At 44.5% G+C, this 12047-nt stretch overlaps 1 protein-coding gene across 2 annotated transcripts in view; it reads left to right on the top strand.

Moving 5' to 3' along the window:
• Positions 1–12047, top strand: part of STAP2 (signal transducing adaptor family member 2) — a 338860-nt gene that overhangs the window by 224520 nt on the left and 102293 nt on the right. For both annotated transcript variants that reach the window (XM_078670196.1, XM_078670195.1), the window contains exons 8-9: positions 807–909; positions 5010–5111. In XM_078670196.1, the coding sequence (XP_078526322.1) occupies positions 807–909; positions 5010–5111 (205 nt within the window). The remainder of the gene's footprint in view (positions 1–806; positions 910–5009; positions 5112–12047) is intronic.

Raw genomic sequence — 12047 nt, 5'->3', positions numbered from 1 at the left:
TCAAAGCCAGGAGAAAATACCGGTTTGGGGTGCAAAAGGGAAGAGAACAGCCCCTAAAAATGGTGGGAGCGTAGGAAATGCATCTTTGTTTGCAGGTGAATTTTTTTTCCTGAAGTTGAAATTTCAAACCTGCAACTGGTGCTCTTTATAGGTGAACTTGTAGAAAGGTTTCTAAATGTTTCCAAGACTAGTATCTGCTCCAATTGGAGATAGAAAATATAGTGATGAAGATCTTTCTTTTTTTGTAATCAGGCCCCAAGTAATTTCTTGCATAAGTTATGGAATTTTAAGTAACTTATAACTGTGCAGAAAGTCTGGCGGATAAGCTTCACAGTCGTGAATTTCAACTAGGTGTATGCGTATGCGACACGTTTAAGAATTTACAACTGCCTATATAGTTCAGATCCCTGTAATTTTAATGCCACGTCATGGGCATCTTCATGTATTGTGTTGGCTGGGCAATGTAATATAGGTATCACAGTGTATCTGCAAATTTGACACCTTGCCTTATACCACCATCGCCCCTACATTTTTATGCCCATCTTTTCCTGCCCCTCGTTCTTTCCCTATGCCTTTCTCTTGCTGTCTTTAATTTCCAGTCCTCTTGGTCAGTCTCTTTCCTGCTCCTCTTCATGCTGATATCACTTGTCTTTCACTCTCTTCTTCTGTTTTCCCTTGTTTCCCACCCTTCTCTCAAATGCCTTCTTGTTTCTTGTCATCTCTCACAATTGCCTCTCTGTTAGACTCCACTACTGTCTGCCCTTTGTACTCACTGGAAGTATGTTCATGTCTTTCCGACCCTCCAGGTTAACTGCAAGACACTCTTCGATGTCATGAATTACTTTGTAGAGAAAACCAACAAGGCCCTGGTGCCATTTTGCATGGAGACCGACTATGAGGACAGCCTGAGTAAGTCTCTGCTGTGCATTGGTGTGAGTAGGAGCAAAACATGCCATGTCAGAATAATTCTGTGCTATGTATGCGCTTGTGAAATAGTAAAATAAGAAGAGGGAAATATCTCCTTTGTAGTTCTGCATAGTGTGCAGCTATACGGAATGAGCAGAAGGATAACCTATTGGTAAGTTTGCACTTTGCACTGCAGCTTGTAGGATTAGGTTGTTAGTAAAGATACACATCTCATTGGTTTGGGCAGTTGTTTAATAAAGGCCAGTAAAGTTTAATAGTAATTGTATAGTATGCATTTCAGTCCCCTGCTACCAAAGAAGACATTAGACTAGCTTAATCTACACTTATCACAGCTGCGGCAATGTGCTTTCCATGAGCTTCAACGACATCAAATGCAGCTTTTCACATAAAGAGGGGAACCAAAGGCTTCTGGAAATTCAGTGCGGTTCTCTTTTCTTTTGGATAATATCGGCCACTGCTCAAGAGTTTATCAAACTAGATGTGGGACGGGCATGCAAAAATCAACCATCACTTGCAATACAGATAAGAAATAAGAACCAAGCTAATGCTACAGGCATCAATAACCACATGGAATACAGATAAGAAAGAAAGAACCAAGCTAATGCTAAAGGCATGCAGGCATCAATAACCACATGCAATACAGATAAGAAATAAGGAACCAAGCTAATGCTACAGGCAGCAATAACCACATGCAATACAGATAAGAAAGAATGAACCAAGCTAACGCTACAGGCATGCAGGCATCAATAACCACATGGAATACAGATAAGAAAGAAAGAACCAAGCTAATGCTAAAGGCATGCAGGCATCAATAACCACATGCAATACAGATAAGAAATAAGGAACCAAGCTAATGCTACAGGCAGCAATAACCACATGCAATACAGATAAGAAAGAATGAACCAAGCTAATGCTACAGGCATCAATAACCACATGCAATACATATAAGAAAGAATGAACCAAGCTAATGCTACAGGCATCAATAACCACATGCAATACAGATAAGAAAGAATGAACCAAGCTAACGCTACAGGCATGCAGGCATCAATAACCACATGGAATACAGATAAGAAAGAAAGAACCAAACTAATGCTAAAGGCATGCAGGCATCAACAACTACATGCAATACAGATAAGAAAGAACCAATCTGATGCTACAGGCATCAATAACCACACGCGATACAGACAGGAAAGAATTAACCAGGTTAATGCTACAAGCATGCAGGCATCAATAACAACATGAAATACAGATAAGAAAGAACCAAGCTAATGCTACAGGCATCAATAACCACATGCAATACAGATAAGAAAGAATGAACCAAGCTAATGCTACAGGCATGCAGGCATCAATAACCACATGCAATACAGATAAGAAAGAATGAACCAAGCTAATGCTACAGGCATGCAGGCATCAATAACCACATGCAATACAGATAAGAAAGAATGAACCAAGCTAATGTTACAGGCATACAGGCATCAATAACCAAAAGCAATACTGATAGGAAAGAAAGAAAGAAAGAACCAAGCTAATGCTACAGGCATCAATAATCACATGAAATACAGATAAGACAGAAAGAAAGAACCAAATGCTACAGGCATCAATAACCACATGCAAGATAAGAAAGAATGAACCAAGCTAATGCTACAGGCATGCAGGCATCAACAACCATATGCAATACAGATAGGAAAGAAAGAACCAAGCTAATGCTACAGGCATCCATTACCACATGCAATACAGATAAGAAATAAGGAACTAAACTAATGCTAAGGGCATGCAGGCATCAACAACCATATGCAATACAGATAGAAAAGAAAGAAAGAACCAAACTAATGCTAAAGGCATGCAGGCTTCAACACCATTTGCAATACAGATAGGAAAGAAAGAAAGAACACAGCTAATGCTACAGACATCAATAACCACATGCAGTACAGATAAGAAAGAAAGAACCTAGCTAATTCTATAGGCATCAACAACCACATGAAATACAGATAGGAAATAAGGAAACAACCAAGCTAATGCTACAGGCATGCAGGCATCAATAACCACATGTATTATAGATAGGAAAGAAAGAAAAAAACAAGCTAATGCTGCAGGCATCAATAACCACATGAAATACAGATGGGAAAGAAAGAAATAACCTAGCTAATGCTATAGGCATCAACAACCACATGAAATACAGATAGGAAATAAGGAAACAACCAAGCTGATGCTACAGGCATCAATAACCACATGAAATACAGATAGGAAAGAAAGAAAGATCGAAGCTAATGCTACAGGCATCAATACCACATGCAATACAGATAAGAAAGAATGAATCAAGCTAATGCTACAAGCACGCACACATCAATAACCACATTCAATACAGATACGAAAGAATGAACCAAGCTAATGCTACAGGCATGCAGGCATCAATAACCACATACAATACAGATAGGAAAGAAAGCACCAAGCTAATACTACAGGCATCAATAACCACATGCAATACAGATAAGAAAGAAAGCACCAAGCTAATGCTACAGGCATCAATACCACATGCAATACAGATAAGAAAGAAAGAAAGCACCGAGCTAATGCTACAGGCATCAATACCACATGCAATACAGATAAGAAAGAAAGAAAGAAAGAAAGAAAGCACCAAGCTAATGCTACAGGCATCAATACCACATGCAATACAGATACAGATAAGAAATAAGGAACCAAGCTAATGCTACAGGCAGCAATAACCACATGCAATACAGATAAGAAAGAATGAACCAAGCTAACGCTACAGGCATGCAGGCATCAATAACCACATGGAATACAGATAAGAAAGAAAGAACCAAGCTAATGCTAAAGGCATGCAGGCATCAATAACCACATGCAATACAGATAAGAAATAAGGAACCAAGCTAATGCTACAGGCAGCAATAACCACATGCAATACAGATAAGAAAGAATGAACCAAGCTAATGCTACAGGCATGCAGGCATCAATAACTACATGCAGTACAGATAAGAACGAATGAACAAAGCTAATGCTACAGGCATACAGGCTTCAATAAAAAACATGCAATACAGATAAGAAAGAAGGTACCAAGCTAATGTTACTGCCATGCAGCCATCAGCAACCACAATGCAATACAGATAAGGGATAAGGAACCACACTAAAGATGCTAGGGGCATGCAAGCATCAACAACCACAATGCAATATAGATAAGGGATAAGGAATCCCACAAAAGGCATGCAGGAATGAACAACCACAATGCAATAGAGTTAGAAGGGAAGAAATCTCACTAAGGGTACTATGGCATTAAGAAATCAACAATCGTACAATATTGAATCATGCTGATGAAAAAATTACTTACCTTTGGTAACGCTACGCTTCACAGACCCACCACCCTCGGAGGTACCGCTTTGGTATCTGTTCACTGGGTCAGGAAACTGCGGTTAGAAGAACAAGTGCAAGGTACTTACCTCCAGTAACACTTCTTCCTGTGGATAATCAAACTGCAGATTCCTCACCGCCCTTCTCACCTCCCCGTTCTTTAGAATGATCTCTTCCATCTAAAGAGGTCCCAGTTTTAGGAATCTGCACACTGGTTCTTCCAATTTGCGGAGGTGCTCTGCGTCTGTGGGCACGAGCTGGCTTCTGGAAAGAACTGACGTCTGCATGCATGCATGCATTGGTGGTATTTAAATGAGGCTTTGGTGTTCACTTCCAAAGCAGAAATGGAGTTGATGCAGAGTCGCAATGCACCATTTACCTGCATGCAGGAGCACTGCTTTTTGAGTTTTCCAGATCCAGTCTGGCATCTGGGGATATTCACAAGTTGAGGAGTCTTGGTCAGAAGTAACCATCAGAAGCTACATACACGCAGGAACCAGCAACCACATTGCTATACATGTAAGAGATAAAGAATTGGAAGGTGGTACAGGCATGTAGGACTCAACAACCACAATGCATGGAGGGGGAACAGCTTTCTCCACAAGGAAAATAATTTCACAGAGGAGAAAAACATGTATAAAAGAAATATTTTTTCACAGAGGATCCTGTTCTCCTTACGTGAACCATGGAGAACTAATGTTCTGCTCATTCTTTTGTAGATTTCATTCCTGCTAACGAGGAAAATGGAGGAGGCATCGTAAGGAACACTGCAGGAGGAAGCCTCAGAGGTCCCAGGGGTCAAAGTCAACAGGATACAAGAGGTAACTTACATGTATCTACTTAAATTATAACGAAGCCCTTCTTGACCTGTCACCTGTACAGAAACAGACACGGGTAAAAAATTACGTATTACTTCACACTATATATAAAAAAGGAATAGCATAATTATTTTTTACTTCACTCTTGCTCGCTGAATTACAGCTAAAAATGTAAGAGATATTTCTCTCTGGACCTTGATGAATGTTGCCATTACTTAAGAAACTCCAGCACTTTCATCAGATTTGTTGTTTTATGTTTGTGATGTGCTTGCTCGTTCATCTGTGTAATCATGGGCATACCTGATGTGCTTTAGGGGTGTGGTGGTAAGGAATGTGGGCAATGCCCGAGTCATGTTAGCACTGATGTGGTCTCAGGTAGGTAGGGTTTGGGGGATTCCAGGGTCATGTTTCTGCGTATGTGGTCCAGGGCGAGGAGGACTTGGGTGATGCTTGAGTAATGTTCATGCATTTGTGGTTGAGGGTGGAAAGGATTTGGCAACACTCGAGTCGAGTTCGAGCAGATGTGGTCCACTGTAAGAGGGAATTGGGCTACGCTTGAGCTGTATTTATACATATGTAGTCTGGGGGGGGGGTGCGATATTTGAGTTCTGTTTGCGCCTGTATAGTCCTGGGCGAGTAGGATTTGCGATCCTTGAGTCATTTTGTGCATATGTGGTTTGGGGTAGGTAGGATTTGTGGTCCAGAGTAGGTGGGATTTGGGCAGTGCAAAAGTCATGTTTGTGCAGCTGTGGTTCCTATAGCTCTCTCTGGACGATGCACCTTAAATGTTTGGTTTAATTGGGTACTTCAAAACTGATCAGATAAACTTTTGCCATGGAAGCCAAGCCAGACCTATGGCCACTTCATTCTGGTGTTTGGAGTATTTGCAATAAAGGCCAACTGGTGGGTGATGCCACATTACATAGCAGAACCTGTGGAAACAACATCAAGCAAAGCAACGTTCTAGAATGCCTATTGTTGTTGATTGTTAGTGGTACAGGACTAGGAAAAAAGTACACAAATTCACATTCTCACAAATATTCGTCATTCCAAGTGTGAGAACTCACAATGATGTGTTAATACCACGTGTGGTAATTACCATATGTTGTAGTAGTTGTAATTCTGGATGCTGTATTTACTCTATCAGTTCTTTACAAGGACCTTGTAATGAGGGCTTATATCTGTTACTTAGATAAGGATCTATTATTTTTAGGGCTTTCAAGTGAACTTGTGGGTCTAACAATAAGGAAACTGGGAATAACACACATAGATTTCTAACCACTTGAAATGGCACCACGTATAGGCCTATCCAATGTCCAAAACTGTTCAAAGGTCTATAATTAATTGGGAGAAGTCTAACCTGTTCCCTGTCGACAGAGATTTGTGTCAACCGCAAGGCCTGAGGGGACTGCAGTGGGAAACAGCTTGCCTGCAGTATTTGGGGATCAAGATCTACTATGACTCCTGGGATCTCTTGGAAGGTAACGGGGGAGCCACTGTCCGGGCTCTGCGTTCAACTGTAGACTTTTGGAAATTGTTGCCGCTGTCCATGGCTGGATGGGTTCCCCTTGCTAAGACAATTACCCTTCCCCAGCTGCTTTATTTTTTCTCATCTTTGCGGATGATTGTCCCTCGCAGTGTGTTTCGGGGCCATGAATGATGATTGAGCTTCTGTGGGGGGCTGGCAGGTGTCAGGTAGCGATGGCTAAATTGCAATGCCCGTGATGGAGGGAGGACTAGTGGCATCAGACTTGGATTCTTATTATCTGGCAGTGCAACTGCAGTGGTTTACCTAGTAGATACATAGCAGATGGAACCCTGAGGGGTTAGAGGCCCGCTCCGTCCGTCAGTCCCTGGAATTGTTTCAAATCCTTTTTGAACCCCCGTTTGCTGTTAAAGGGAGCTACTGGTAATGCAACATTGTTGGCTATGATGCTTACAAAAAAAATCACACGCAATGCCCATACTCTCTTGACTTACCTTTGCAGTGTATGGGACTAATGTCACGGGGAAGTAAAATGCAGGTGCTCACTAAGTGGACAACCTTTGGTCTTGCTTTGAGGATCTGTGCCTGGAGTTTGAACTTCAGAGGGGACAGTTTTGGTTACATAGGGTAGTAATAGAGATGGTTAAAAAACACTGGGGGCCCGGGATGGCTGAGCCCCCTAGGCATAAGAGCTGCTAGCTTATTTGTTCCTCCACTGGGCATCAAAGGGGTTACATGTCTCTATCGTGCTCTCAGAGCGAATATCGTTACCCCCCCCCTAGCGGAACTTTGGGGGAAATAGAAAGAGGATTTGGAAGCCCAGATATCGGAGGCAGACTGGGCGAATAGTTTGGAACATGTTCCAAAAGTGTCTAGGAATGCCAGGTTTAAGCTAATTAACCTATATTTCCTCCTTAGAGCCTACCTTACACCCAGTAAGATAAACTGATTTTACCAGACTGCTTTTATTTCCTCCAAAGAGTCTATCTTACGACCGATAAGATAAATAGATTTTTTCTGATAGATACATCATCCTGTGGATTACTCACCTTTTGAATTATCCCAATGCGCAGCATTCCATGGAAACTTTTCTTGTCAGCTCTCCCACGTCGACGAGGATGTCACAATGGAACGACTCCACAGCCAACTCCGTGTGACGTCATCGGAGCCATAAGAAGACCTCGTCAGCGTGCTGACGTTAGTTTTTTCTGCGCCATCGACGCATAACGTTTCTTTTCCCAGGCTCTCCATTTCTGGGAGTTTCTTACTACCGCCACAACTTTGTAGCTGTTGAAGATGACTACTCTAAGAAAGTCGGGATTCAAGCCGTGCAGAGAGTGTGAGAGCCATCACTGACACTCAGGAGGATTGTTTGTGGTGCCTGTCCCCTGATCACGACATCAGGACATGTAGTTCGTGCAAGCGGATTAATCCAAAGGCTCTGAAGGAAAGGGAGGCCAAGTTGTTGATTGTTAAAGCCAAGAATCAAAAGAGAGGTCGCAGGAGGTTACGAACCAGATCGAAGTCAGACGATGCCTCAGACTTCGAGGTCATCCAAGAAATAGAAGAAGCGGCGCCATGGTTCTCTGCGTCGTTCTTCGAAGGATGCGACTCTGAAGTTGTTGTCTCAGAGTCCTAAATGTCATCGCAGGGATGCGATATCTCCGACTCCTTCACCAGGAGTGAGTCCGACCCAGTCTACGGCACCATGAGCTGTGACTCCTTAGGCTCTGAAGAATGTTACGCCTCCTCGGATGCAGAGGTTGGCTACTCCAGCTCCGAAATCACTCACCCCACAGCCGGAGCCAATCTTGGTGCCTCCACGGACGGCTCCAGAGCCTGTTCCGGATCCGACGTATCCTGCATTCCCAATCCCGGGATCGGATCCATCGTATTTTTTAAATTCTATGTTCACCATTTTTGCAAAGGCTGCACATCCTACTGGTGTGCCTGCTGGCCCCATGGGTCCATTATCCTATTCTCTTGGCGGATTTCCTCCTCATTTTCCCCAGGCACCGCTCATGCCTTTTATGCCAATGGCTCCATGGAGTTTACCTCTTCCGACGCCGAGGTTATAGATTCCATTGCAGTCTCTAGAGAGTCGAGTTCAATTGGATTGTTCTTCTCCGGCACCGTCTGGATCGGAACCGGCTCCGGTTCGACCTCAGCTGAATTCGACCTGTGTTTCTGTGGACCCTCCATCGATGCCGGTTCCAAAGATGAGCTCTTGGAGAGAGGCTCCAAGGCTGTTGAAGAAAGAGGAGTATCAAGATGAGCATGGAGGGAGATATGCTGGTTCCTGACCCTAATTTTGAGGGTTTGCAGAGGCTAGTGGCCTGGACACTTCCCCTGAGTGGAAGTTGACATCAACTAATGGCCTGCCGCCTCCTGAGGTGATTACATACCATGCTGCGATTCAAAAGGCTGCGGACCTTTTAGAGTTACCTCTTCACACAGCAGAGTCGAAATTCAACATTCTTACAAAGGTTCTTCATTCATCAATTTATGCATCAGAACTATTGCTGCCCTTCAATGTGGCGTTAACAGAGCCCATTTTGGAGGTTTGGCAGAAGCCAATCTCCCCCCCCCCCCTTCCCCTGCTGTTTCCAGAACAGTGGCTAAGAGATACAAGGTGGCTTCTGGGGATCCAGCATTTCTGTCCTCCCATCCTTCACCAGAAAGCTTGGTGGTCCAGGCTTCTTGTTCTACCAAGCTGTTGGTACGGTCTTTTCCATCTACCCCTGCTGATGGAGAGTCAAAACGTATGGAACAGTTGGCTAAGAACGTTTTCTAATTGGGGAGTATGGCCCTAAAATCCACAAATGCCACATGTCTCTTGGGTCGTTACGTCCATGCCTTCATGGGCTCAACTAAGGAGGTTGTACCAAAGTTGCCCACGGAGGTTCAATTTCAGAACTATTGCCGTATGCCCAGGCTGCTGTCCGGCAGGTAATCCAACACGGCGGACTCTGTAGCCAGAGTAATGCGGGTCATCTGTGGTGACAAGAAGGCATGCCTGGTTGTGAGGTTCAGGATTTTCGCCAGATGTTCAAGTTACATTGTTGGACTTACCTTTGGATGGGTCCCGCTTGATTGGGACCAGAGTGGATTCTGCGCTGCAGTGCTTTAAGAATAGCAAGGCTACGGCAAAGTCTTTAGGGCTCCAGCCCCAGCCCAGGAGCTTCATACAGTTCCAGAAGTTTCGTGGCTTTGCGAAAAACTTGTCCTTTCATGGCAGACAACAACCACAGCAACAGCAGGCAAATCCCATGTACAGGACCTACAGGAAAAAGGGCAGAGGTATGCGGGGTTCTGTCCGACAGCAAGTCGGACAGAACTCCTCCTCTTCCCCCTCTCCAACCATTGTTGCAGGAAAGCAGCTCCAGCTTCAACATGTTAGAGCATGCAGCTCTTGGGGGAGGACGGGTGGCTTATTTGCTGCCTCTTGGGAGGTCGGGTACCTCAGACCTCTGGTTGTTAAATATTAAAGAAAATGGGTATGCCCTATCCTTCCAGTAGTTTCCCCCTCCTTTCCCTCCCCATCAGGGCCTTTGCTCGGAAGAGCACCTTCTGCTTCTTCAGCAGGAAGTGATGTTATTACTTCAAAAGTGTGCAATCAAGATAGTTCCAGAGCAGGAAAAGGGTCAAGGGTGCTACTCCGGTACTTCCTGATTCCCAAAAAGCAATTAAATGTGCCCAAATCTCACCTGTTTATAAGAGCAGTACTGGACACTACTGTGAGTCATGCCTTTCCACCTCCACAGAGGATTCAAGACATCCAGGCTATGATTCCGCTTTTTCAGAATGGAGCGGCTGTTCCAGTCCTGAAGGTCTTCAACCTGTTCAGTCTGTTTGCTTCCTGCATACTGTTGGTCCATCATGTACACTGGCATATGAGGGCTCTCCGGTGGTGCCTCCGCAAGCAGTGGTTTCAACACAACTGAGATCTCAAGGAGGTGGTCAGAATCTCCAGAGACACTGCAGGGGATCTGCTATGGTGGAGTGTTTCAGGCAACCTGTCTAAAGGAAAGCCATTTCACCCTCCTTCTTTGGTAGCCACAGTGATAACGTATGCCTCCACTCTAACGTGGGGAGCAAATCTGGGGACCTGGAGGTCAAAGTTCTTTGGTCTAGCGAGGAAAGATTGTTTTACATCAATCTGCTGGAATTACGAGCAAGACTTTTGGCTCTCAAGGCCTTCCTTCCCTTCGTGGTCAGCCGGTTCAGGTCTTACCGGACAACACTACCGCGATGTGGTACATCAAAAAGCAGGGAGAAGTAGGGTTGTATCTTCTCTGCAGAGATGCTCTGCAACTCTTGTCCTGGGCTCAGGACCATCCGATTTGCATAATCGCAAATCATCTGGCAGGAGTGCTGAATGTGCATGCGGACAGTTTCAGTGAGCAGTATTCCGCCGATCACGGGTGGCGTCTCCATTCAGAGGTGGTTCTTCACATTTTCAGGATGTGGGGGTTTCCTTAGTTGGGCCTATTTGCCACTCACGAGAACGCGGACTGCCCATCATTCTGCAGTCTCCAGTATGCGATGCAGGGAGCGTTGGGGTACGCCTTTTAGTTAGATTGGGGCTCCCAGCTTCTTTATGCGTTTCCCACATACCTTGATTCCTCAAGTCCCGAGGAAGATTCACCAAGACCGGGCCCAAGTCATATTGATCACCCTGGATTGGCCCTGAAGGGTGTGGTACACAGACCTCCTTTACCTCCTGTTGCACCCTATGCGTCTATGCGTCGTCTCCCGCTAAGGGGAGACCTGCAATTGCAGGGGCAGGTTTTACACCCAAACCTGCAGGGCCTGCACCTCCATGCCTGGAGATTGAACTGGGCAACCAGAGTTCTTTCTCTCTCCCACCAGATGTGGTGGACATTATTTTATCAGCTAGAAGACACTCCACCAAATCTGTTTATTCTGGTAGGTGGGCAAGATTTTTGAAAAGTTGTGGAGAGAAGTCTGTTGACCCCTTGAAGGCCCATTTATCTGATGTTCTGAGTTTTTCTCTTTCCTCGGCCCAACAGGGTTGTGCAGTAGCAACTGTTAAGGGCTACTTAACTGCCTTGTCGGTTTTTCTCTGTTTACCAGATCAACTCTCGTTGTTCAAGTCTCCCATAGTTATGAGATTCATTAAGGGTCTCACTAATAGGTTTCCTCCCGCTCTCTTTATCATGCAACAGTGGGCTTTGAATCTAGTGATGGGTTCACCCTTTGAACCTTTGCATAGTTGTCCTTTAAGGTTTCTAGAATTTAAAACTATATTTTTGGTTGCAATCACATGGGCTAGGAGAGTGAGTAAATTGCAGGCTCTTAGTTACAAGCCTCCATTTACTTCTCTCCATATGGATAAGATGGTTCCTAGGACCAGAGCTGCTTTTCTGCTGCTTTCCTGCCTACTTCAGGCTGGATGATCAACTCTTTTTAGGATATGTGGGCAAGATGAA

The sequence above is a fragment of the Lissotriton helveticus genome, chromosome 12 (assembly GCF_964261635.1).
Source record: "Lissotriton helveticus chromosome 12, aLisHel1.1, whole genome shotgun sequence".
In the NCBI taxonomy this organism is placed as follows: domain Eukaryota; kingdom Metazoa; phylum Chordata; class Amphibia; order Caudata; family Salamandridae; genus Lissotriton; species Lissotriton helveticus.
The sequence above is the reverse complement of the archived record's forward strand: the minus strand, read 5'-3'. Positions and strand labels throughout refer to the sequence as shown.